Here is a 27525-nt window from a genome sequence, read left to right as displayed (position 1 = left end):
TGCTGACGACTGGGGTGCTTGGAGCTTACGGGCGCGACTCTTTGCGTCGGGCCGCTTTTTAGGCCCCACCTTAATCCACGGGAACTCAATAAGCTGCGGCGGCTGCGGCGGCTGCTGAAGCCCCTGTGGAGGACTACTTTTTGTCTTCTTCTTCTTCTTCTTTTTCTTTTTTCTCTTCTCCCCCTCCGAAAGCGGGGTAGAAGAAGTGCCTCCTTTTGTAGCCCGCGCTTGGGCTTGGGGCGGACGAATTTGTGCAGACGCCGCAGGGCGCTGCGTGGACAAACCGGGCGCCTGCCGCGGAAGCCCGCTGGCGCCAGGTTTGGCTGGCGGCGCTGGGGGCGCCTTGCCCTGTACTCGTGGAGCTGGCACCGGTGCTGATACCGGTGCTGGCCCCGAGAGCGCCGCCGCGTAAGAGCGTCCGCTGTTTCTCTTGTCGGCTGCCAGCGGCGGCCGCAATCTTTTCTCCGGGAGGAGCCTGTCTTCAAACGAGGCCAGGCGGGCATTTAACATCCCGCCCACCTGGACCATCACCGTCCGACAGATCTCCTCTAGTTGGGAGGGCCCTGTAGGGGCGGCCTCCGCGGTCATGTCCGTGGCTGTGGGGGCGGGACCTTGTGTCCGCCCTCTCTGCATTTCCTCCCGTAGCTCTGCCAGCTCCTTGCGGAGGCTGGCCATCTCGGCTCTTAGGCGGGCGTTGTCCGCCTGCAAATGCCGCGTCTCTTCCGTGACTGTGCGGGCCCCGAGGACTTCCACGGCTTCCTTAATAGATGCCGCGGCGTCCTTAAGGGTCCGCACGAATGTACCCTTCAGGTTGGAGGACTTGGTGGCTACCTTGGTGATGACCTCCAAGTCCTCCTTTACTTGTTCCTGCAGCTGGGCTGCCCCCCTCTCTTCCATCCTCTGCTTGGGCTCCGGGAACAACTTAGCCCGGGTCTCCCGCCGAAAGCGGGCGATATTTGCCTCCCTGGCGAGGTCTTCCTCAGCCCGCTGCCTAGCTGCTTTCGCCTGGGCCCTCTTTTCTGTACGAGGCCCTATGCAAACTGATGCCTCCGACCTTTCCTCATCAGACCAGCCTGCCATATCTACTTCACTGGGGCGCTTTTGCCCGCGACCCTCACTCCAGAACCTACCGAGATCGTCCCGGTTCAATACCTCTAGGGACCCAACACGACTAGCAGCGGACGCCATGCTCGCCGCCGCGTCCGAGTCGGACTCCGAAACCCTCCTGTCGGCCTGAGGCCCTACCGGTATCGGGGTGCGCGTAAGCACAACCCTCAACTCCTTCGTCAACTCCTTCATCACGTTCCCCTCCTCATTACTTTTGTTTTCTTTTATATCCATACTTGTTCCCACGATTATGGGACGATATACACTCCACCACCGGGTGACGCCCGTTCCGGATAATGGGGCTTCTTACTACAGAGGTCGCCAGGTATCTGTAGGTTTTAACGACTTTACTGTCGGGTTTTTATAGAGTTTTCCTTTCTCGCGCGCCGGCCGGCTAAGGCAAGCGCTCCGCTCCTAGTGGCCCCGCATACTCATAGCGCCGCTTCTACGAGGTCGTTGCGGTATTCCCCTTAACAAACAAAAAATAACCAAAAAATATAAAAGACCAAAACGAAAAAATGCAAGAAAAAACAAACAAAAAAGAAAAAAGCCCCCCCAAAGCCACTAGGTCTACGGAAATCTAGGGAGGTCGGCGTACCCTCCCTAGTTGCGGACGGATGACCCCCACCCCCCTCCCCGACGGCAGGTTAGTGCACGCCGGGGCCGCCCTCCCCAATTTTCCGCGGGCCTGCCCGGTATGGGTGGCCCTATCCGGTGTAGCCCCGCGGAAAAACCCCCCCCACCCTACCTAAACCCCACCCCCCCTGAGGGTAATTTTTTATAGAGGTTTTCTTCCTCGCGGCCCCACGATAAGCGCAGGGCCCCCGTTTCCGCTCAGTGCGGACTTACGGGTTTGTTGGCGTTTGGTTCGCGGGGCCGAAGCCCTACCCCGGCAGAAGGCCGGGGCGTTCCCCTATCCACCACCCGGGGACGCGCCACGTCGGAGTTCACCTCTCCGCCCACTCGGACAACCGAGCAGGTCCGTGGAACCTAACCTAACCTAACCTAACCTAACCGTCGAGTGCCAACCGCCAAGGCGAAGGGGTGCTAGGGTCGGAAACCTCCACGTTGGGCCGCCGCTTGGATTGCTCTGGGACAAGTCCTGGGGGAATGGAAGCGGTTGGTCCGGTGCACCCTGGACGGCGGCAGATGGGTTCCTTTTCCTCTACGGGGGGGAGGGAAGTCATCTGCCGCTGACCAATATCCGGCCAGCTGACCCATGGAGGGGTCGTGGGATGGCGGACCTTCAAGGTCCGCGGCGAGGCGCTCTTTTAAGAGCGCCCCGCGAGTTGCCGGGTCTGCTCAGTTCACGGTTTGGCTCTGTTTTCAGAGTCGACTGGTGAACTGGTGCAGACCGGCGTCGTCGCCGGCTTAGTCGGCTTGGGAGCGGTGTTCTCCCTATTGTCGGTCCTGTTGGACAGCGGTCTTCGGACGTAGTTTCGGCGGGAGTATTCCGCGGCGCGGCGGTTCCCCTGGGTGTGCTAACCCGCACTCAGGGGGATGTCCTTCGGGACAACGTCGGGCAACCTGTCCCGGTCAGACGTGTCAGTTGATCATGTCTAGCGGCGTCGCCGGGACAGGGGGCTTGCCTTAATTGGCCGGCCCAAGACAAGGACCAGTCACTAAAAAAAAAAAAAAAAAAAAAAAAAAAAAAAAAAAAAAAAAAAAAAAAAAAAAAAAAAAAAAAAAACCCGACAGCGAAATCGTTAAAACCTGTGGATACCGGCGGACCTCCGCAGTATATACGCCCGGTCTGGGTACAGGGGGCTCTGCCTGGCTGGAGTTTTCTTTCCCCCACACTCGTGGGAACTATATGGAAAATCAGAAAACTCAAAACAACAACGACGACATTGGCAAGGCACAAAGGACAGAAGAGACGCACAACGATGTGGAAGCAGTTGAAGGCGGGAACAGGGCCGCGGGTGTGGCCGTCCGGGAGTTGCGGGTGTCGCTCTCTCGGTGCGACTCGCCCATGGTCCTGGAGAGGAGGCAGCTGTCCGATACGGACAGCGGCAGCTGCGCCTCATTAGAGGCAATCGGGGGTGAGGGCATGCGCTCAAGATCGCGCTCCCCACCCAGCCGAGTTTGGCGAAAGCGATCGCTGACGCCGGAGGAGGGATCGGCAGGCGCCAGAACAACGGCGCCGCAAAAGAGAGGCCGCGGACGCCCCGTAACAACGGGGGAGTACGCCGGCCTGGCCCGAGCAAAGGCGGAGCTCAACGCTCAACGGGAGCGGGAGATAGAGCTGCAGGCGGAGGCGGAGCTGGCGGCGCAGGTCGCGGAGAGGAGCCGGGTGCTGCGAGCCCGGGCCAGGGCGGCGATGCCCGAAGGTCCGGGAGAGGCGGCGTCCGGCGAGCACTCCGCCGAAGACCTCGCCGGCACGGTCGAGGCGGCGCTGGACGTAATTGCCAGCGTCGCCAAGAAATCGGCCAAGATGAAGTGCCAGCACATCGCCAGCGTCCGCGAGGCGGTGTCGACCATCGGCGACGCGGTGCGAGCGCTTCGGTCCCGCACTGAGTCGCAGGAGGTCGCTCACCTGCAGGCCGAGCTGGCCGCTATGAGGGCGGAGCTGGAGGCGGTAAAGCGGCAGGCGGCTGCCCCCCCGCAGATGACCCGGGAGGAGATCTTATTTATGGTAGACTCCCGGATCGCGGGAATTGGCGACCGCCTGCTGCCCGAGCCGAGGCTGCGCCCTCCGCTGGCTGCGGACGCACATAATGCCGCCGCCGCCGCCGCCACCGCAGGAGCGACCAACACTCGTCGCGAGGCAAAGCGCGCTGCCCCCGCCCCGGCCGTAGAGCCAGTGCCCGCCCCGACCCCAGTCCCCGCTGCGACGTGTGCCGCGGCGGCGAAAAAGGGTAAGGGGAAGGGCAAGAAGAGCCTGGCTGCCCGCGAGGCCGAGGCCGCCCGCAAGCCAGAGCCGGCGCCCCCCGCTCCCCAGTCCCAACCTGAGGAGGCCTGGAACGTGGTGACGCGGAAGGCGAAGGCCCCGAAGCAGGCGGCAACGGCCCCCGCGACGCCCGCCGCATCCAAGAAGAAGAGGAAGAGGGCCCCCCGACGGCGACTGCGTGCTCCTAAAACGGCAGCAGTCGTCATAACATTACCCGAGGGGTCCATGACGACCTACGAGGCCGTCCTGGACAAGGCCGAGAAGTCTGTCGACCTCTCGGCCCTGGGCATAGAGGGGCTCAGGTTCCGCACGGCGAGAACCGGCGGCCGAGTCTTGGAGGTGGCTGGCGCCGACAAGGGCCAAAAGGCCGATGAACTGGCGGCCAAGCTGCGGGCGACCATCGGTGACGTGGCCCGCGTCTCCCGGCCGGAGCTCTGCGCTGAGATACGCATCTCCGGTCTGGGCGATGCGGCCACCAGCCAGGCGGTGGCGGCGCAAGTGGCGAAGTTGGGGGGTTGCCCTCCCGAAGGTGTAAAGGTGGGCGTTATAAATCGCCCACCTGGCCGCCAGGGCACCGTGTGGGTGAAATGCCCCGTCCTGGCAGCCAAGAAGATCGTCGACGCCGGCCGGTTCACGGTCGGCTGGTCGACGGTGAGGGCAACCCTCCTGGAGGCGCGGCCGCAGCGGTGTTACCGCTGCCTGGTCTCCGGCCACCTAGGGGTGCAGTGCGACTGCGGCGTCGACCGCAGCGCGCTATGCTTTCGGTGTGGCCAGCCGGGCCACAAGGCCGCGTCGTGCGAGGAGGAGCCCTCCTGCGCAATTTGTGCTTCGGAGGGCGTGGAGGCCGGTCATCGTTTGGGACACAAGAAGTGTCCAGCGATGAACCGGCCCCCTACCAAAGGTGGCAAGAAAAAGACAGGCGGGGGCAATCAGGGACCCCCCGCCTCGTCGTCTCCAGCTGCAGCTGCAGCTGATGTGGAGGCAATGGACACCGCCCATTAATAATGGCCTCCAGTGTCTCGATCCTGCAGGCGAATGTCAACCACTGCGTCGCGGCCCAAGATTTATTGATCCAGACCGCGGCGCAGTGGAAGATCGATGTAGCCATAGTCGCCGAGCCGTACTACGTCCGCGCCCGCGATGATTGGGCGGGCGATCGCGACGGCTCGGTGGCTATCGTCGCCTGGCGACGCACGGGCCCCACACCCTTCGAAAGTGTAACAAAGGGTAGCGGTTGGGTTCTTGCGTCGCTGGGCGGCATTGCAGTGATCGGGGTGTACTTCGCGCCGAGCAGGAGTTTTGCCGACTTTGAGCGGATGCTCGCTGAAGTCGGCGCTCTTGTGGCCGATGTGCACCCCACCCCTGTGGTGGTCGCTGGAGACTTCAACGCCAAATCGAGTGCATGGGGTTCTCCGGTGACAGACCTCAGGGGGGAGACACTGGCGGATTGGGCGGTGTCCACGGGGCTCGTCCTCCTGAACAGGGGGGCGGCCCAGACGTGCGTGCGCAGTCAGGGCGGGTCTATCGTGGATCTTTCATTCGCTAGCCCCGCCCTGGCTCGCCGCACGAGGAGGTGGAGAGTGGAGGAGGGGGTGGAGACTCTGTCGGGTCATCGGTATATCCGGTTAGACATGGTCTCCACCCCCGCGGACGCTCCGGCCGTAACACCGGACCGTCCCTTGCCGGGAGAGGGCCCACGGTGGAAGGTGTCCACCCTGGACCCGGAGCTGGCCAAGGAGGCGGCCATTGTGGAGAGGTGGGGCGCCAATGGCACGCTGAACGGCCTGGACGTAGACGCGAGGTGCGAGCGACTAGCTGGAGCACTGACTCGCGTCTGCGACGCGGCGATGCGAAGCGCAGGTCCGGCCCTCCCGCGAACGCGGGTGTACTGGTGGAGACCTCACCTGGCCGGTTTTCGTACGGCTTGTCAGGTGGCACGACGCAGGTACACCCGCAGCCGCAGAAGAAGCAGGAGGGACCTGGACCAAGAGGCGCAGCTGCTCGCCGCGTACCGGGCCGCTCGTGTGGCGCTGACCTCGGCCATAAAGGCCGCCAAGGAGGAAGCCTGGAAGGAGTGGCTCGAGAGCCTGAACCGTGATCCGTGGGGGCGCCCATATAAGATCGTGAGCCAAAAGCTCCGACCATGGGCCCCCCCGCTAACCAGGTCTCTCGACCCGCTCCTCACAGAGCAGGTGGTCAGCTCCCTCTTCCCGGCAAGGGAGGAGTGGGTGCCGCCGAGGATGGCGGCGCCGGATCCTGAGGGACCGGCCGTATCGGGCGAGGAAATCCCGCCCGTATCTGAGGCCGAGCTCGGAGCCGCGATTCTGAAGCTAAGGCTGAAGAACCGCGCTCCGGGCCCAGACGGCGTCCCTGGGCGCGCCCTCGCCCAAGTCGTGCCGGTCCTTCAGGAGGAGACGCTGTCCCTGTTGTCGGAGTGCTTGGCGTCCGGAAGAGTCCCGCGGCGGTGGAAGACGGGTAAGCTCGTGCTTCTCCGGAAGCCCGGGCGCCCGGCCGACTCGCCGTCGGCCTACCGCCCCATCGTGTTGCTCGACGAGGCGTGCAAGCTGTTCGAGCGAGTGCTCGCTGCGCGTCTCGTCGCGCATATGGAGGCGGTTGGGCCCAATTTGAGCGGCGGCCAGTTCGGCTTCCGTCGCGGGCGGTCCACCATTGACGCCATCACCCGACTCAGGGACAGGGTCGAGGAGGTTGTCGGCCACGGGGGAGTGTTGTTGGCGGTGTCGCTGGATATCGCGAACGCCTTCAACACGATCCCCTGGCCGACAATCGCGGAGGCGCTGAGGTACCACCGCGTCCCGGGGTACCTCAGGCGAGTCCTTGCGGACTACTTCGTCGACCGGGCCATATTTTATCCGGCCCGAGACCAGGTAGTCCGCAGGGACATGACGTGCGGTGTTCCACAGGGGTCGGTCCTCGGGCCGCTCCTGTGGAACATCGGATACGATTGGGTTCTGCGCGGTGCCAATCTCCGGGGTGTCGAAGTTCTTTGTTATGCCGACGACACCCTGGTCACCGCGCGGGGCCTAACGTTCCGGGACGCGGGCGTGCTCGCAACTGCGGGCACGGCCCACGTGGTGCGCCGCATCAGGGCCCTGGGCCTCAACGTGGCCCTCGAGAAGTCCGAGGCCATGTTCTTCCATGGGCCTCGGACTAAGCCCCCCCGCGGCTATTCCATCGTTGTGAGCGGCACCCCCATTGCTGTCGGGGGGACTATGAAATATCTTGGTCTCGTCCTCGACAGCCGATGGGGGTTCGGTGAGCATTTCCGGATACTTGCACCAAAGCTGGTGAGGTATGCGGGAATGCTCGCCAGGCTGCTCCCCAACTGTGGGGGGGCGGGCGGTGTATGCCGCCGCCTATACGACGGTGTGGTGCGCTCTAAGGCGCTCTACGGAGCGCCCATTTGGGCGTCGAGGCCCCTGAGCAAGGATAACATGGTCCTGTTGCGACGTGCGCAACGGACCATGGCTCAGCGGGCCTCCAGAGCGTATCGCACCGTCTCGTACGAGGCGGCGTGCCTCATCTCCGGGAGCCTCCCTTGGGACCTCGAAACCGGGGTCCTGGCGGAGGTTTACCGGAGAAGGGCCCTGATGCGACAAAGAGGTGTAGAACCCCTCCCGGAAGAGATCGTACGCTGGAGGAAGGAAGGACGTGACGATCTCTTCCGGCGATGGGAGGAGAGGTTGGCGGACACCTCGGTGAGCAGGCGGCTCGTCGAGGCTGTCCGCCCTGTCCTGCGCCAGTGGGTGGAGGCGAAGCACCAGGAGCCGACTTACTTCCTGACGCAGCTTCTCACAGGGCACGGCTGTTTTGGCCGTTACCTGTGTGAAGTTGTGGGAATTGAGTCGGATCCCGGTTGCCGACATTGCGCGACCAGCGCCGTGGACACGGCCGAGCATACGCTCGCCGTGTGCACGGCCTGGGACGCTGAACGCGCCACACTCACTGGCGCAATAGGACGCGATCTGTCGCTGCCGGCCGTCGTTAGATCGATGGCCGGCAGCGAGCAGAGCTGGGCCGCCGTCGCCTCGTTTGCACGCGAGGTGATGGCGGCCAAGAGAGAAGCCCTGCGGGAACGCGAACGCGCCAGCGAAACGCTGCCGCCCCGCAGGGCCCGCCGGCGTACAAGGTACGCCGCGGCCCTTCAACCAATTTGAGGTGGCCACGCGCGGCAGGTCGGGGGATCTGCTGCGCCGAATGTGGCGGATGCCCTCTCTCGTGTGTTCCGAGGGAGGGCATCATAGGGTGATGGGAGGGGGTGTTACATCCAGCCCCTCCCTACACGTGTCGAGCCCCTACCAAGGGGCTCCCCTAGCCGGGTCGTGGATAAACTAACGTAGATGCCACGGCCCGGTCAGGCGAAGGAGAACACCGCGGGGTTTAGTGGGTATTCCGGTCGCCTTCTGCGGCCGGCGAGTCCCACACGAAACCATCCCTGCTGCCCCCGCAGCACGGACGGCGAAGTGCGTAAATGCATTCCCCGCGTCAACAAAAAAAAAAAAAAAAAAAAAAAACCGCCAAGGCGAACGCATCGTTCCGCGCGGCTCTAGAGCAATAAAATTCTAAGTGGTGGAAAAAGAAGTTTGAAAACAATATAGTGTTATATATTACTGGATTCGTCTCGGTGCAACGAATATAATAGTGCAAAAACGGTGAGAATCCAGCATTCCAGCGAAAAGTTATAAGGTAAAAACCAAAAACTGTCACGGTTAAAAATTTCGCAAGGAAATATTTCAAGATTAAGATTGTTTAACACTGAGCGTGTTTTCTTGACAGCTCCTCGAAATTTGTGAACTACTAGAAGGGTCAATAATTAAATAAAACCACAACTGTATTCTGATCTGAGCGTGTCTTTATTTTTAACTCGCGGTCCGTATACAATACCACGCTAACCAAACCATAGTGCGATCTAATAAGAACACTACGCCATCTAACGACCTAAGTGATTACAATATGTGAGTTGCATCTTGAACAAGATCGACGACATATAAGTTTTTAAATATTTATCATTTTAAAGAGCAAGAAGAGCCCTTTCTTGACATACATAATTCAGATTTTTCCCATAAATAATAAAAAATTTATAAACATTTTTAACTTCAAACTAGTACAGTTTAAAAACTAGTGAGTGGAAAGTGAAGTGAAATACATGTACGATTTCATCTCAGTGTAGTGCATCCATGTACAATAGTGAAAACATAGTATACAATAGATAAATACGAAAAAACATTAAAAAAAAAATTTCATACTTCGCGCAAGCAGCGACATCTAGCGGCGAGAAGTGGAAACCGCCTACTCCAAGGACACGACATAAAGAAGGTTGCACACAGCAGGAAGAATATTTAAATTTTAATTACTTAAATTTGTACATTAACTTTACTCTATAACATTTCATTGAAAAATTTATCAAAATATCAATATATCAATAATTAGAACTAGACTAACTATATAATTAATTTATTAAAGTAGAATTATAAAATTTACATAGCTAAAATTAATATAAAAATTAATAATTTCACTAAAATATAAATTAGAATAAAAGTTAGAAAAACTAACAAATAAAATACTTAATTATACTAATCTAGATGAAAAATAGGTCTTAAAAATTTTACAAATATTATATTAATTTCAGTTGTGTGTAACCCACTTTAGCATTCTCGAATATTCTACTCGTTCTATAACAACACCTAGCGGCGAAAAGCCGAAACTGATTTCCGTAACCGGAAACTTATAGAAACATAAGGACTACAATACACCATAGTGGTAAAATAATTTAAAATTATATTTTGACATGAATACAATTAATCTTTTTATTAATATTATATTCTTTAAAATAAGTTAATTTAAAATAAGCAAATTAGGATTAAAATTTAAGTACTAATAACTATAAAATATAATTGTAAAAACTGTAAATTTAAAATATTAGTAATTTAAAATTAAAATATTAGTACTATAAAATTAAAATATCAAATATACGTAAATATTAATATTAATAACATTAGAGTAAAATTAAATATTCCACTTTATATAAATATTATTGTTAATTACATCAAATAAATAAAAATAAAAATTGTAACTTATAAAAGTAAAATCAAAATACGACTGTAGTGTGTCGCACACCGAAGTTTTAAAGTTCTATCTTATCAGTCTTATCGAATTGGAATTTTGTTTAACTAAATCGCGACATCTAGTGTTGAAAGTCAAAACTAAAAACTCTGTTCTTAAAACTTATAACCATTAGGGTCGTTACTCACTTTAGTGATAGTATAAAATTATTAAAAGTATATTATATTACTTAGCAATATTTAGTAAATAAATTAAATATATAACAGATATTTGTAAGTAAGTTTTAAAACATTAATAATTACGTAAGTCAAGATAGTAAAACACTAAATTTAAATTTTGAAAATAATAAAATTGTAAATTTTACAGTATTACTTTTTATATTAAGGAATTAATATTAATCACTTTTACCAACAAATAAAAATTGCTATTCTAAAATAACAGAAAAATATTAAAATTGTAAATTTCAACACTAGTGCATCACCAACCTAAATTTATTTTTAAAATTCGAGTTTGTAAATTTCACTTTTTAGATTCCGATTTTAACTTTAAAATACACAACACAAAAACGCAACGGGGCGGACAAGTGTGGTGTCACCACCGGGTGATTTTTTATAGAGGTTTTCTTCCTCGCGGCCCCACGCTAGGCGCAGAGCCCCCGTTTCCGCTCAGTGCGGACTTACGGGTTTGTTGGTGTTTGGTTCGCGGGGCGAAAAAAGCACTACCCCAGCAATATGCCGGGGCGTTCCCCTATCCACCACCCGGGGACGCGCCACGTCGGAGTACTCCTCTCCGCCCACTCGGACAACCGAGCAGGTCGGTGGAACCTTCACGTCGGGGTTCACCTCTCCGCCCACTCGGACAACCGAGCAGGTCCGTGGAGGTCCGTGGAACCTTTTTTTTTTTTTTTTTTTTTTTCAGAGGGAAAATACACTTCCGTACCCCTGCGCCGGGCAGTGCAATGGCGCAGGGAGTGTGGGACTCGCCTACAGGCGTTCGGCCATACCCACTAAAAACCCTCGTGCCCACCTTACACATTGGTTTCACCCTGTATCAGCAGTGCCTTAACCAGAGTTTCCACCTGTGCTGCTGCTTGCGCAGCTCTCCATTAATTAACCTATTTATTTACATATTCACATATTTACATAACAACAGCAATAACAATGGTAAAATTAGTGATGCAACGGAAGTGGCTTACCGGAACCAGAAACGGAAACAGATGTCAAAAATAAATTTTAGCAGAAACGGAAACGGAAACGGATGCGGAAACAGAAGTGTAAATAATAATAAAAAACATATTTACAAAAATATTTTTTTCGGTAAAAACAGTTTGTATTCGTTTTTAATTTATTAAGGCATTGGATATCGGTGTCCTTTAGCCTTCAATGTATGTATTTTTACTGCGCTGCAATAAGTTAAAATACGGGTTTTTTTTAATTTATTTTCAGGAAACAAAATTACACTATTTACAAATTAAAGTTCGCCAAACCACTCGTGTTGACCAAGGACAAATATATTTCTAACTATATAATGATGATGATATATTACATGGTTATCACCTATTCAAAAGTAAATTTAATAACTCGTAAGTATGAAATAGTCACATTTTGCCAGTTGTCAAATTTTATATGAACAACAACTAGACAGTTTACTCCAGCAAGAGAAACTGATTGTTTCAAACAGCAGCAGAAAATATTACGGGCTTAAATTCACAAAATAGTACGTAAACAAACAAATGCGACAAGTGACGAAAGGCCGCGCACGGACTGCCCGTCTCGCGCCGCGCATTTGGATCTCTCAGCCGTCGTAAAGTTCCGTTTTATCTCCGTTATAAAAGTTGCGGAAACAGAAGCAGAAACGGATGTTGAAAAGCACGCGGAACTTCCGCACTTGCGGAAACGGAAACAGACATCCGTTGCATCACTATAAAAATGTGTATAAGCAAATAAATAGAAATAATAATAAATCTCCTTAATAAAATAATAATAATAAATTGTCTCCTTAAAATTTAAAATTTAACGTGTGTGTATAAAAATATAACACTAACACCTTATAATCTATATTCACAAAATAACTATATAAATATTAAATAAAATAAAATATAAATATAAACATTTGTAAATATTATCTCCAATATGTATATACATGGCCTACGCCGGGCGATGGAATGCGCGCCGGCGCCGGCCCGTTCTCCTTTGACGAAGAGGGGCGGATGCTGGGTCAGCCTCTCTTACCCTCTCCGCTTCTTCCTTAATATTTAGAATGTTTTCTGCAAACTGTTGGAATGCCCGCCAGTCGTGCTCGTTACGCAACATACTGTCGAGCACTCCAGTCAGTGTCGTCGTATCCAGAATGTGGGCTATAGGTTGCCTTTCGGTTTCCCATGCCGGGCAGTCGAAGATGGTGTGTGCCACGTCGTCAATTAATGCAGGACAGTGGTGGCACCGAGGTGTTAGTTCCCTACCGGCTATTTGGTGCAGATATTTGCCAAAGCAGCCATGGCCACTCAGCATCTGCACCAGCCGGTAGGAGAGGTGCCCCCACCGCCTGTCCAACCAGTCTCGGAGTCTGGGGCGGACAGCGTCCAATGTCCACTTGCCCGCCACTGACATCCTCAACTCCTCGCTCCATGTTTGTGTGGTTCTCCTCTGGGCTTGGTCCCTCCACTCCTGAACTAGTTCAAGGGGAGGTTCCTCACCTTCTCTCCTGCTACTGTCTCTCCTCCAGTATACATCCGCTAAGGCGGCGGCCTCCAAGTGCCATGGTGGGAGCCCGGCAATAACACACACGGCATCGAATGACACCGTGCGGTACGCCCTGGCCACCCTAATGGCCACAGCACGTTGGGACCGCCGCAGCAGAGTCCTGTTTTGTGAGCAGAGATCGCCGGCCCAAACCGGACATCCGTATAGGGCCTTCGATCTCAGCATCATCGCATAGAGTTTTCTCCTTTGGCTACTTGGGCCACCGATGTTGGGCAGTATGCGGGTCAAAGCCGCTGCCGTGGCGTCCAGTTTTGGAGCAAGGGCCGCAAAGTGCGGCCTGAAGGTCCATTTCGAGTCTAGTACCAACCCGAGGTATTTTATGGTACCGCGGATTGGTATGGGAGTGCCTCCGATCACTATTTCTAGTCCCGTCTGGGGCGCTCTTCTACTTCCATGAAAGCAGATCGCTTCCGATTTATCCAGGGCGACTTTGAGACCCAAACCGCGGATCCTCGCCGTGACTTGTGAGGCCCCGGCTGTGGCCCGCAGTTTGGCCTCCCTGAAGTCGGAGCCGGTAGCTACGACGAGCGTGTCGTCCGCGTAGCATATAAGCTGCACGCCACGGACTAACACTCCCCGCAGCACCGCGTTATAGCCAATGTTCCACAGGAGTGGCCCGAGGACCGACCCCTGTGGAACTCCACACGACACAATGTGGCTCTCCCAGCCGTCCCCAGTAGGGTATAGGATTTTTCTATCCCGAAGATAACAGCCTACAATTCTCCTTAGGTAATGGGGGACCCTGTGGTGTTCCAGTCCCGCCATTATACTGTCCCAGGGCAGGGTGATGAAAGCATTCGCTATGTCAAGCGAGACTGCAACCACCACCCCACCCTGAGATGTCGCCTCTGTACATACATTCCGGAGATGGGCAATGGCGTCTACCGTGGACCGTTGACGCCTAAAGCCAAATTGGGAATCCGCCAAGTCTGGCCCTACTGAGGAGAGATGTTGATTGATGCGGCCGGCAATCACCCTCTCAAACAGCTTGCCGGCCTCATCGAGCAGCACTATTGGACGATAGGCTGCCGGGCTTTCCTCCGGTTTCCCGGGTTTCCTCAGTAGGACCAGTTTTCCCACTTTCCACTTTGACGGGAAGTCTCCATCGTTTAGGCACTTGGTCAGTAGTGACCTAAGCGCGTCGTCAATTCCGTGGTTTAATGCTAGTGCAAGCAGCCACCCATGAATCCCATCGGGACCTGGGGCGGTGCGCTTGCACTGCATCTTCGTTTTAGCAAGGGTTATCTCCGACTCGGATACCTCCGGGACAGAACCGGGCGGTATTGAGCCGGAGAAGTCGAATCCGGTGCTTCGGGCACTGGGAGGAAAGAGCGTGGTCACAACAGATGTTAACAGCGCCGGGTCCAGAGTCGAAGTTAGAGGAGGAGCCCAGGGGCGCAGCTTACTCATGACGAGTTTGTACGGCCGGCCCCATGGGTCCAACTCCAGACTGCTCAGAAATTCCTCCCAGGCCCGGTCTTTGGAGGCGGCGATCTCAGATCTCAAGGCCTTCTTGGCATCTTGATATAAGACGTAGAGACGCCGCTCCTCAGTCTCTTCCCTTGCGCGACGTCTGCGGTATCTAGCGTACTGGTGGCGGGCAGCCACACACACAGCTCGCAACCGCGATAGCTCTGCCGACCACCAGTAGACCCGATTTCTCCGATGTTGTGCTGGCCGAACCTTCGACATGGCGCTATCGGAAATATGCGCCAATGTCTCGGTCAGCCAGTTCACGCCTTCATTGATCTCTTTTCCCTCCATTTTGTAGGACCAGGTGCCGACGATGGTGGCAAGTTCGGCTACTTCTTTGTCCATCGATCTTAGGGACCACATTTGCCCAGTCCCCGCGGGAGCAGGGGTGTTTCGCCTGGTCTGGGCCCCGGATGGGGAGGAGACAACTTCGAAACGGATGTACCTGTGGTCCGACAGTGTCTCCACCCCAGTCAGGACCCTCCAATTTTGCACGCGACATGCTAGGGCGGGGCTCGCGAATGTGACATCTATAATAGAACCACCCAGCATGCGCACGCACGTATGCTCCGCGCCCGTATTTAATGGCACCAAGTTGTGCTGGGCCATCCACTCCAGCAATAGATCTCCGCGACAGTCCGAGACCGGGGAACCCCAAGCTCTCGATTTGGCATTTAGGTCCCCGGCCACGACGATGTCCAGCGGTTGCCCCCATTGAATGAGGGCACTAACAAAATTCAAAGTTGCATAAAAAAAAAAAAAAGTGTCTAAATAGTGCAGTGTTACATATCACCGGATGCGTCTTAGCGCCGCGGATAAGTTAGTGCAAAAATCTTTGCGATCCACAAACCCTGCAAGGAGTTATATCAAAAAAAAAAAAAAAAAAAAAAAAAAAAAAAAAAAAAAAAAAAAAACTGAAAACCGTTAAGTGTAAAAATTTCGATACGAATTATCTCAGCAATAAGATCGACGACATAGGTGTTTGAATACATCATTTTGTTCGTCCCCCACCAACGGTTCCCGCCTTGTCGTGGCGGTGGGGCTCTAGTACCTGTGGGATTTTCACCCACGGCGAAGCTAAGAGGAACCAGGGTCGGTTCGGCGTGCAGGACTGGCCGCTTGCCCCCCGGAGCCGCCGAGTGTAGCGCGCCGGGCCGGCCCACCTGGGGGAGGCCTCCAGGGGTGGACTATGTTCGCGGGTCTGCCCCTGTGAGGGCCTGTAGGTGGGGCCGCGGGGGGTGTGGGCGGGTACTGGTTTATCCTGCCACCCTGCATCCCTCGTGGCCGGATGTGTGGTGGGGTCGTGGGGGCTGCGGGTGGGTACTGGTTTATCCTGCCCCCTGCAGCCCTCGTGGCCGGATGTGCGGTGGGGCCGCGGGGGGTGTGGGCGGGTACTGGTTTATCCTGCCACCCTGCACCCCTCGTGGCCGGATGTGTGGTGGGGCCGTGGGGGGGGGGGGTACTGGCTTATCCAGCCCCTCTGCGGCCCGGTAAGGTCGACGGCGGGACCTAACATCAGATCCGCCGTTGGAGGCTGGGGAGGTGGGACAACCGCCTCCCCGGCTTCCATAGCCCTGTGGTGGCAGGTACGGGGGTACCTGTCACCCGCTTCAAAGGGCCAGGAGGACGGCGCGCCTCCCCAATGGAGGTTGGTGGGCGTAGCCCACTATCAGTGGAGAAGCTGCTGCGGCGGCTAGCGCAGACGGGGCCGCGGAAGATATGCGAAAGCAGTACCCGTGACCCCGTCACTATGCGCAGTAGGAGGAACAGAGGTGGTTTAGCGGGTATGCTCCCATTAGGGGAGAGAATCTCGCATAACTACCGTGTCCCCCCCGGGACACGGCGTATGCATAAAGCATTCCCCTCTTAAAAAAAAAAAAAAAAAAAAAAAAATCATTTTGTTCGTCGAGAAGAGCCCCTCCCTGTGGTGTATAAATTGGATTTTTCCTGCTTAAAAAGAAAACTTTATAAACATTTTAAACTTTGACCATATGTCATTCAAAAAGTAGTGAGTGGAGTGTGTTGTGACATATACCCACGATTTCGACTTAGACCAGGTAACTTAAAAACAATAGCAAAAGTGTAATTTACAGCAAATAAGTGCAAATAAATAGCAAAAAACAAAAAATTCAACTCACGACACGCCAGCGACATCTAGCGACGGAGAGCTGAAACATACATCCCAAGGACAGGACATTAGAACAGCAACACACGTAAGAAAATAGAATATAACTTTAACTTATACTTTTATTACAATTATCTCTAACTTCTCTCATTCCAGTAGTAAATTAGTCTAACAATAGAACCTTACTATTAGTGATCAATAAAACTAAAACATTAAAATATTTTAAAAAATTAAGAGTTTGTTACATTGTAAAAGTAATAAAAAACTGTAAAATTAATAAGTATCAACATCCAGATCTAAATTTAGAAATATAACATTCACCATTTAATTAATTTAAATAAACAGAGAAATTTCAAAACATTATATTAACCTTAGTACTATTGTGTGTTGCTGGCATAATAATTTCTAAATTTAACGGATATACGTTAAATCGTAAACTAAAAATAGTGACCTCTAGCGACAGGAAGTTGAAACGGCGGACTCCGAGGTTAAAATATAAGGGTCGTCACCCACCTCAGTTAATAGAAATAGATAAGTGATTATTTTAAAAATTTATCTTACTTACTAAATAAGTTACAATAATATAATTTCACCATTAAAATTAATAAAAACATTAAAATAGTCAATAAAAATTATTAAATAAACTATACTAAAATTATATAAGTAGATATAGGAATTATATCATAATTAGTAATAAGTCTAGAAATTAGTTTAGAATATAACGTAATTAATAATAATTTTCATTTAATTTAAACCTATGTAATTAGTAGATAGAATCTAATATAAAATAAAACAAAACAAAAATTTTTATAAATATTAAGTGTAATACTATAGTGTGTCACTCACCTAAGAGTTTCTAGAAATTTAACGTAATAAGATAACTGTTAATTCTAAAGACATCTAGTGGTGAAAAGCATAAACTGAGGAGCCCAAAGTTGAAAACTTACACGAATTAGGATACCACCCACCTCAGTGATAACAATATATAGTATTGATAAAATTAGAAATATTAACATTACTTAGTTAGGATATCTCTTTAAAATTACAAATTGTAAAATAAAAATTGTGTAATAAATCATATCTTTAGGTACTTAAACTAGCGTACAAATATATACCGTAAGTGTAGTATAAGAACTCAATATAGTAAGACTAGCTTTATAAGTATTATTACTGTATTAATATTATTATAATTATTGCAACTACAATTAACATTAACTACTCCAACAAGCAATTTAGATACTTATTTTGAAAAACATAAATATTAAATCAGTAAAAACCAATCACTCTAGTGAACCACCGCCCGAACTCATTCTTATCTAAAATTCCATAAACATTAGGGCCGCAACCCATTCAAACGGTAAAACATAAATTTACAAAATATATTGTAGCATTATACATTAACCTTCCTATACCCGCGCAAATGTCTGTGAGACCGACGAAACAGTTTTTCGTAAATATTTTTTTTTCCAAGAACTTTGAGAATTCGCACTTTCTGCTAGCTGCACGATTTGGGGCTCGCTTTTGGTTAGTACGTGGCACGAAGTAGTGCGAGCAGGATTCATAGGCCTAATACGGTCTGATCGGTCTGTGACACCGACGCGGGTACACGATCAACTTTTTACGTAAGTCATATTTTTTTGTTTATGTGTATATACATGTTATTTATTTGTTTTTATGTAATGATTTGTCTTGCATTTTACTTGTTTACAACTACTATTTCGATTTATGAATTTTTAGGTTATAAATGCTTCAAAAATGAATGAAGAACGTATTCGATCGTCGTTGGAGGAAGAAAGTTCAGACTCTAATTATGATGATGAATTTGGTAGCGAAGTTGAAGATGGTAGTCCAGCCCAAGAAGAAAAACGTAATTTTGAAGATGAAATTCAGTCTTCGGACTGAGAGAATGATTCTCAATCAGAGACAGAAGATTATGATATAGGCACAAAAGATATTACCATAGGCTACTTAGGCCTATGGTAATATTTTACAGTTTGATGAACGTGGCAGGAATAAATTCGTTTGTTTTATATCTTTTGAATAATGCTAACAAGAAGATTAGCCGCAGAATGTTTTTGGAAACACTGTCTTACGACTTACTAAATCCTCAGGCGACGAGCTCTCACTCTTTCTCTGCCAAGGACACTGAGGTTGAGGCTCAATGAAATATGCAAATTAGATGGCCCTGAATCTGCAGCTGCATCTAACAATAATAAAATTGGTCGATGTGGATATTGCGAATAAAAAAAAAATAGAAAAACACGGTACAACTGCGCCGCTTGTACCAAATATTTTTGTTTAGAACATGCTGTTATGGTATGTTCTGACTGCTTTAAAACTGTAATATGTAACTAATTTTATTTTACATTGATCTCAAAATATGTGATTTTTAAGAATTAAAAGGTATTTTATGTTTGTTTTTAGAATAAAGAGTTTTATGTTTGTTTTTCAAGACTATACGAAAAAATGTGACTTTTTTAAGGCTGTTATGGAAAGACTGATAGTCATTACAGTATTAAATAGTTTATGCTAACAATTGATATTTTTTGTTTTATTACATCCTATAGTTCCTGTAAAGTAAAAAAAATATAAACAGTATCATAGAAAAATAACCAGATAATAGGAGTCAAAGTTTCGGTCTGTCACACCGTGCGCGGGTATAGGTGTTAAAACATTTGGCGCGGGTATAGGAAGGTTAACAACTAGATATAATACATAAATATAATAGAGAATTATAAGTAAGCATAATTAGTATAAATTAAGTAAGATAAGAATTTAAGAATACTATATTAATCCTTAAAATATTAAGAAAATTAAAATTATAAAATAAAAATATCACACTATAAATTAAGAATAAATATAAAGAAGCTCAATACGATAAGCAATAGCTGAAATAATATAAATAAATTCAGAAATCACCACTATAGTGTGTCAACCACCTAAAATTCTAAAAAAAAAAAAAAAAATTTTGTAAACTTGTTTTGCCGTTTAAAAAAAAAACAGATACTTAAAACTAGAATCTTAGAATAAAAACACAAAGCAAATACACATACTAATCAGGGGTGCTAGGGTCGGAAACCTCCACGTTGGGCCGCCGCTTGGATTGCTCTGGGACAAGTCCTGGGGGAATGGAAGCGGTTGGTCCGGTGCACCCTGGACGGCGGCAGATGGGTTCCTTTTCTTCTACGGGGGGGAGGGAAGTCATCTGCCGCTGACCAATATCCGGCCAGCTGACCCATGGAGGGGTCGTGGGATGGCGGACCTTCAAGGTCCGCGGCGAGGCGCTCTTTTAAGAGCGCCCCGCGAGTTGCCGGGTCTGCTCAGTGCACGGTTTGGCTCTGTTTTCAGAGTCGACTGGTGAACTGGTGCAGACCGGCGTCGTCGCCGGCTTAGTCGGCTTGGGAGCGGTGTTCTCCCCATTGTCGGTCCTGTTGGACAGCGGTCTTCGGACGTAGTTTTGGCGGGAGTATTCCGCGGCGCGGCGGTTCCCCTGGGTGTGCTAACCCGCACTCAGGGGGATGTCCTTTGGGACAACGTCGGGCAACCTGTCCCGGTCAGACGTGTCAGTTGATCATGTCTAGCGGCGTCGCCGGGACAGGGGGCTTGCCTTCATTGGCCGGCCCAAGACAAGGATCAGTCACTAAAAACCCGACAGCGAAGTCGTTAAAACCTGCGGATACCGGCGGACCTCCGCAGTATGTACGCCCAGTCTGGGTACAGGGGGCTCTGCCTGTCTGGAGTATCCTTTCCCCCACACTCGTGGGAACTATATGGATACAGAACACAAAAAACACAACGACGACAATGGCAACGCACAAAGGATAGAAGAGACGCACAACGATGTGGAAGCAGTCGAAGGCGGGAACAGGGCCGCGGGTGTGGCCGTCCGGGAGTTGCGGGTATCGCTCTCTCGGTGCGACTCGCCCATGGTCCTGGAGAGGAGGCAGCTGTCCGATACGGACAGCGGCAGCTGCGCCTCATTAGAGGCAATCGGGGGTGAGGGCAGGCGCTCAAGATCGCGCTCCCCACCCAGCCGATTTTGGCGAAAGCGGTCGCTGACGCCGGAGGAGGGATCGGCAGGCGCCAGAACAACGGCGCCGCGAAAGAGAGGCCGCGGACGCCCCACAACAACGGGGGAGTACGCCGGCCTGGCCAAAGCAAAGGCGGAGCTCAACGCCCAACGGGAGCGGGAGCTAGAGCTGCAGGCGGAGGCGGAGCTGGCGGCGCAGGTCGCGGAGAGGAGCCGGGTGCTGCGAGCCCGGGCCAGGGCGGCGATGCCCGAAGGTCCGGGAGAGGCGGCGTCCGGCGAGCACTCCGCCGAAGACCTCGCCGGCACGGTCGAGGCGGCGCTGGACGTAATTGCCAGCGTCGCCAAGAAATCGGCCAAAATGAAGTGCCAGCACATCGCCAGCGTCCGCGAGGCAGTGGTGACCATTGGCGAGGCAGTGCGAGCTTTACGAACCCGCACCGAGTCGCAGGAGGTCGCCCACCTGCAGGCCGAGCTGGCTGCGATGAGGGCGGAACTAGAGGCGGTTAAGCGGCAGGCGGCCGCCCCCCCGCAGATGACCCGGGAGGAGATCCTATTCATGGTAGACTCCCGGATCGCGGGTATTGGCGACCGCCTGCTGCCCGAGCCGAGATTGCGCCCTCCGCTGGCTGCGGACGCGCATAATGCCGCCGCCGCCGCCACCGCCACCGCAGGAGCGACCAGCACCCGCCGCGAGGTGAAGCGCGCTGCCCCCGCCCCGGCCGTAGAGCCGGTGCCCGCCCCGACCCCAGTCCCCGCTGCGACATATGCCGCGGCGGCGAAAAAGGGGAAGGGGAAGGGCAAGAAGAGCCTGGCGGCCCGCGAGGCTGAGGCTGCCCGCAAGCCAGAGCCGGCGCCCCCCGCTCCCCAGCCCCAACCCGAAGAGGCCTGGAACGTAGTGGCGCGGAAGGCGAAGGCCCCGAAGCCGGCGGCGCCGGCCCCCGCGGCGCCCGCCGCCTCCAAGAAGAAGAGAAAGAGGGCCCCCCGACGGCGACTGCGTGCCCCTAAAACGGCAGCAGTCGTCGTAACATTACCCGAGGGGTCCATGACGACCTACGAGGCCGTCTTGGACAGGGCCGAGAAGTCTGTCGACCTCTCGGCCTTGGGCATAGAGGGGCTCCGGTTCCGCACGGCGAGAACCGGCGGCCGAGTCTTGGAGGTGGCTGGCGCCGACAAGGGCCAAAAGGCCGATGAACTGGCGGCCAAGCTGCGGGTAACCATCGGCGATGTGGCCCGCGTCTCCCGGCCGGAGCTGTGCGCTGAGATACGCATCTCCGGTCTGGGCGACGCGGCCACCAGCCAGGCGGTGGCAGCGCAAGTAGCGAAGTTGGGGGGTTGCCCTCCCGAAGGTGTGAATGTGGGCTCCATAAATCGCCCACCTGGCCGCCAGGGCACCGTGTGGGTGAAATGCCCTGTCCTGGCGGCCAAAAAGATCGTCGACGCTGGCCGGTTCACGGTCGGCTGGTCGACGGTGAGGGCAACCCTCCTGGAGGCGCGGCCGCAGCGCTGCTACCGCTGCCTGGTCCCCGGCCATCTGGGGGTGCAGTGCGACTGCGGCGTCGACCGCAGCGCGCTGTGCTTCCGATGTGGCCAGCCGGGCCACAAGGCCGCGTCGTGCAAGGAGGAGCCCTCCTGCGCAATTTGTGCGTCGGAGGGCGTGGAGGCCGGTCATCGTTTGGGTCACAAGAAGTGCCCAGCGATGAACCGGCCCCCCAATAGAGGCGGCAAGAAAAAGACAGGCGGGGGCAATCAGGGACCCCCCGCCTCGTCGTCTACAGCAGCCGCTGACACGGAGGCGATGGACACCGCCCAGTAATAATGGCCCCCAGTGTCTCGATCCTGCAGGCGAACGTCAACCACTGCGTCGCGGCTCAAGATTTATTGATACAGACCGCGGCGCAGTGGAAGATCGACGTAGTCATAGTCGCCGAGCCGTACTACGTCCGCGACCGCGATGATTGGGCGGGCGATCGCGACGACTCGGTGGCTATCGTCGCCTGGAGACGCACGGGCCCCACACCCTTCAAAAGTATAACAAAGGGTCGCGGTTGGGTTCTTGCGTCGCTGGGCGGCATTGCAGTGATCGGGGTGTACTTCGCGCCGAGCAGGAGTTTTGCCGACTTCGAGCGGATGCTCGCCGAAGTCGGCGCTCTTGTGGCCGATGCACACCCCACCCCTGTGGTGGTCGCTGGAGACTTCAACGCCAAATCGAGTGCATGGGGTTCTCCGGTGACAGACCTCAGGGGGGAGACACTGGCGGACTGGGCGGTGTCCACGGGGCTCGTCCTCCTGAATAGGGGGGCGGCCCAGACGTGCGTGCGCAGTCAGGGCGGGTCTATCGTGGATCTTTCATTCGCTAGCCCCGCACTGGCTCGCCGCACGAGGAGGTGGAGAGTGGAGGAGGGGGTGGAGACTCTGTCGGATCATCGGTATATCCGGTTCGACATGGTCTCCACCCCCGCGGACGCTTCGGCTGTAACGCCGGACCGTCCCTTGCCGGGAGAGGGCCCAAGGTGGAAGGTGTCCACCCTGGATCCGGAGCTGGCCAAGGAGGCGGCCATTGTGGAGAGGTGGGGCGCCAATGGCACGTTGAACGGCCTGGACGCAGACGCGAGGTGCGAGCGACTAGCTGGAGCACTGACTCGCGTCTGCGACGCGGCGATGCGACGCGCAGGTCCGGCCCTCCCGCGAACGCGGGTGTACTGGTGGAGACCTCACCTGGCCGGTCTTCGTACGGCTTGTCAGGTGGCACGCCGCACGTACACCCGCAGCCGCAGAAGAAGCAGGAGGGACCTGGACCAAGAGGCGCTGCTGCTCGCCGCGTACCGGGCCGCTCGTGCGGCGCTGACCTCGGCCATAAAGGCCGCCAAGGAGGAAGCCTGGAAGGAGTGGCTCGAGAGCCTGAACCGTGATCCGTGGGGGCGCCCATATAAGATCGTGAGCCAAAAGCTCCGACCATGGGCCCCCCCGCTAACCAGGTCTCTCGACCCGCTCCTCACAGAGCAGGTGGTCAGCTCCCTCTTCCCGGCAAGGGAGGAGTGGGTGCCGCCGAGGATGGCGGCGCCGGATCCTGAGGGACCGGCCGTATCGGGCGAGGAAATCCCGCCCGTATCTGAGGCCGAGCTCAGAGCCGCGATTCTGAAGCTAAGGCTGAAGAATCGCGCTCCGGGCCCAGACGGCATCCCTGGGCGCGCCCTCGCCCAAGTCGTGCCGGTCCTTCAGGAGGAGACGCTGTCCCTGTTGTCGGAGTGCTTGGCGTCCGGAAGAGTCCCGCGGCGGTGGAAGACGGGTAAGCTCGTGCTTCTCCGGAAGCCCGGGCGCCCGGCCGACTCGCCGTCGGCCTACCGCCCCATCGTGTTGCTCGACGAGGCGTGCAAGCTGTTCGAGCGAGTGCTCGCTGCGCGTCTCGTCGCGCACATGGAGGCGGTTGGGCCCAATTTGAGCGGTGGCCAGTTTGGCTTCCGTCGCGGGCGGTCCACCATTGACGCCATCACCCGACTCAGGGACAGGGTCGAGGAGGTTGTCGGCCACGGGGGAGTGTTGTTGGCGGTGTCGCTGGACATCGCGAACGCCTTCAACACGATCCCCTGGCCGACAATCGCGGAGGCGCTGAGGTACCACCGCGTCCCGGGATACCTCAGGCGAGTCCTTGCGGACTACTTCGTCGACCGGGCCATATTTTATCCGGCCCGAGACCAGGTAGTCCGCAGGGACATGACGTGCGGTGTTCCACAGGGGTCGGTCCTCGGGCCGCTCCTGTGGAACATCGGATACGATTGGGTTCTGCGCGGTGCTAATCTCCGGGGTGTCGAAGTTCTTTGTTATGCCGACGACACCCTGGTCACCGCGCGGGGCCCAACGTTCCGGGACGCGGGCGTGCTCGCAACTGCGGGCACGGCCCACGTGGTGCGCCGCATCAGGGCCCTGGGCCTCAACGTGGCCCTCGAGAAGTCCGAGGCCATGTTCTTCCATGGGCCTCGGACTAAGCCCCCCCGCGGCTATTCCATCGTTGTGAGCGGCACCCCCATTGCTGTCGGGGGGACTATGAAATATCTTGGTCTCGTCCTCGACAGCCGATGGGGGTTCGGTGAGCATTTCCGGATACTTGCACCAAAGCTGGTGAAGTATGCGGGAATGCTCACCAGGCTGCTCCCCAACTGTGGGGGGGCGGGCGGTGTATGCCGCCGCCTATACGACGGTGTGGTGCGCTCTAAGGCGCTCTACGGAGCGCCCATTTGGGCGTCGAGGCCCCTGAGCAAGGATAACATGGTCCTGTTGCGACGTGCGCAACGGACCATGGCTCAGCGGGCCTCCAGAGCGTATCGCACCGTCTCGTACGAGGCGGCGTGCCTCATCTCCGGGAGCCTCCCTTGGGACCTCGAAGCCGGGGTCCTGGCGGAGGTTTACCGGAGAAGGGCCCTGATGCGGCATAGAGGGGAAGAACCCCTCCCGGAAGAGATCGTACGCTGGAGGAAGGAAGGACGTGACGATCTCTTCCGGCGATGGGAGGAGAGGTTGGCGGACACCTCGGTGAGCAGGCGACTCGTCGAGGCTGTCCGCCCCGTCCTGCGCCAGTGGGTGGAGGCGAAGCACCGGGAGCCGACTTACTTCCTGACGCAGCTTCTCACAGGGCACGGCTGTTTTGGCCGTTACCTGTGTGAAGTTGTGGGAATAGAGTCGGATCCCGGTTGCCGACATTGCGCGACCGGCGCCGTGGACACGGCCGAGCATACGCTCGCCGTGTGCACGGCCTGGGACGCTCAACGCGCCACACTCACTGGCGCAATAGGACGCGATCTGTCGCTGCCGGCCGTTGTTAGATCGATGGCCGGCAGCGAGCAGAGCTGGGCCGCCATCGCCTCGTTTGCACGCGAGGTGATGGCGGCCAAGAGAGAAGCCCTGCGGGAACGGGAACGCGCCAGCGAAACGCTGCCGCCCCGCAGGGCCCCAGCGAGGGGCCGCAGGCGTACGAGGTACGCCGCGGCCCTTCAACCAACTTGAGGTGGCCACGCGCGGCAGGCCGGGGGGCCTGCTGCGCCGAATGTGGCGGATGCCCTCTCTCCTGTGTTCCGAGGGAGGGCATCATAGGGTGATGGTAGGGGGTGTTAAAAACAGCCCCTCCCTACACGTGTCGAGCCCCTACCAAGGGGCTCCCCTAGCCGGGTCGTGGATAAACTAACGTAGATGCCACGGCCCGGTCAGGCGAAGGAGAACACCGCGGGGTTTAGTGGGTATTCCGGTCGCCTTCTGCGGCCGACGAGTCCCACACGAAACCGTCCCTGCTGCCCCCGCAGCACGGACGGCGAAGTGCGTAAATGCATTCCCCGCGTCAACAAAAAAAAAAAAAAAAAATACACATACTAATCATAAATTAGAAACATGCCGATCACACACTCACCCCCTAGGAAACAAACCAAAAAGGCGCCAACTTTACCCCCCCAGCAAAAGACAGACCATAAGACAATGGATCCAAATGACCAACAACCAACAACCTCAACAGACAATAAGGGCCTTCGTTTAACTTTCCCAAAACCGAATCAAAGGAGGACCAGATCACAATCAAGAGCCTCCTCCACAAGTAAGGAGCCAGAAACACAGACACTGGCCCCCAAAATCACACCACTCAAGTCAACAGAAACACTGGCACAGGCCTCCGATACTACACCACACATGCCAGCAAAAATATCGGAAATGGCCGCCGAAACTACATCATACATGCCAGTAGAAACACCGACACTGGCTTCCGACACCACAACACAAACACCAACAGAAACTCTGGCAATGGCCCCCGATACTTCACCGCATAAACAAACAGAAATAACAAAAAATCTCCAAAATAAAAGAGGCAAAGGCACTACTAGTAAATGCAAAAACCCAATTAAAGAAATCAACAAACTTAAAAGACGAAACAATAAATGACGTAATACAAACAATAAATAAGACATATGAAATACTCAAAGAACTTGAAATAGAAAATGGAAAAAAACAACAAAAACAGTAAGGAAATAAACACACAGCAACAACAAAAGAATATACAAAATTCATACAAGGAAAGCGAGGACAAACTTATGAAAACAATAGAAGAACACACAAAACTGATAAACGAAAATAATAAAAAGATAGAAAAACTGAACGAAAATCTAATAAAATACAACATCGAACACAACAATAATAGAACATATGCAACAGTAGTAGCATCAAACACACAAACAAGAAAACCAGCACTGCACTCAATAAAAATAACATCCAAAAATACACTAGAGACAGGGGAAGAAGTTTTGGACAGAGTAAGAAAAGTAGTCAAAGCGAAGGAAGGGGGTATAGCGGTAGAGAGTGTCAGAAAAGCGAAGGACAGAAAAATCATAGTGGGGTGTAAAACAGAAGAAGAAAGAAGCAAACTAAAAGAGAGACTGAGCGCAGAAGACCAGCTGGACGTACAGGAGATGAAAAATAAAAACCCCACTAATGATAATCCGGGATGTTCTAAAGAAAAACACAGACGAGGACATCATTGCCGCTCTAAGAAACCAAAATAGAACAATACTAACAGAAAAAAGCGACACAGAAAAACTAGACATTATATATAGAAAAAAGGCAAGAAACCCTCTAACACAACACATTGTACTAAGGGTGAACCCACAGGCATGGAAGAAACTGGTGGAAGCAGGGAAGGTGCAGATAGACCTACAAAGAGTGAGGGTAGAGGACCAGTCCCCCCTCACTCAGTGTTCGCTGTGCCTGGGGTATGGACACCCGAAAAGATTGTGCAAAGAAACGACCGAAAAATGTGCCCACTGCGGAGGACAACACCAAAGAAGTGAGTGCACAGAATGGCAAACGGGAGCAGTACCCTCGTGCTGTAACTGTAAATTAGCGAAATTAGAAAAAGTTGACCATTATGCGTTCAGCCAAGAGTGCCCGGTGCGCATGCGCTGGGATACAATAGCGAGGTCTTCAATCTCCTATTGCTAAGGGCGCACCGGGCAACAATGGCAACACAAAAAGCAACGCCCACCAGTACTGCGATCTCCAAGTCAACTTACAACGTAGTAGAACCGCA

At 53.4% G+C, this 27525-nt stretch overlaps 2 protein-coding genes across 2 annotated transcripts; both read left to right on the top strand.

Moving 5' to 3' along the window:
* Positions 1 to 2920: 2920 nt before the first annotated feature.
* On the top strand, positions 2921 to 4999 carry LOC123723149. Its single transcript, XM_045685708.1, has one exon. The coding sequence runs from the start codon at positions 2921 to 2923 to the stop codon at positions 4997 to 4999; it is 2079 nt and encodes a 692-aa protein (XP_045541664.1).
* Positions 5000 to 25844: 20845 nt separating this feature from the next.
* On the top strand, positions 25845 to 26384 carry LOC123723148 (mediator of DNA damage checkpoint protein 1-like). Its single transcript, XM_045685707.1, has one exon. It carries the CDS (start codon positions 25845 to 25847, stop codon positions 26382 to 26384), a length of 540 nt encoding a protein of 179 aa, XP_045541663.1.
* The last annotated feature ends 1141 nt before the right edge of the window (positions 26385 to 27525 follow it).

This window comes from Papilio machaon, chromosome W (assembly GCF_912999745.1).
Source record: "Papilio machaon chromosome W, ilPapMach1.1, whole genome shotgun sequence".
NCBI lineage: Eukaryota > Metazoa > Arthropoda > Insecta > Lepidoptera > Papilionidae > Papilio > Papilio machaon.
This window is presented reverse-complemented; position numbering and strand designations above follow the sequence as displayed.

Excerpts from the sequence above, each read along its gene's own strand:
- LOC123723148 (XM_045685707.1), top strand. The coding sequence starts at position 25,845 with ATGCCGATCACACACTCACCCCCTAGGAAACAAACCAAAAAGGCGCCA.
- LOC123723149 (XM_045685708.1), top strand. The coding sequence starts at position 2,921 with ATGGAAAATCAGAAAACTCAAAACAACAACGACGACATTGGCAAGGCA.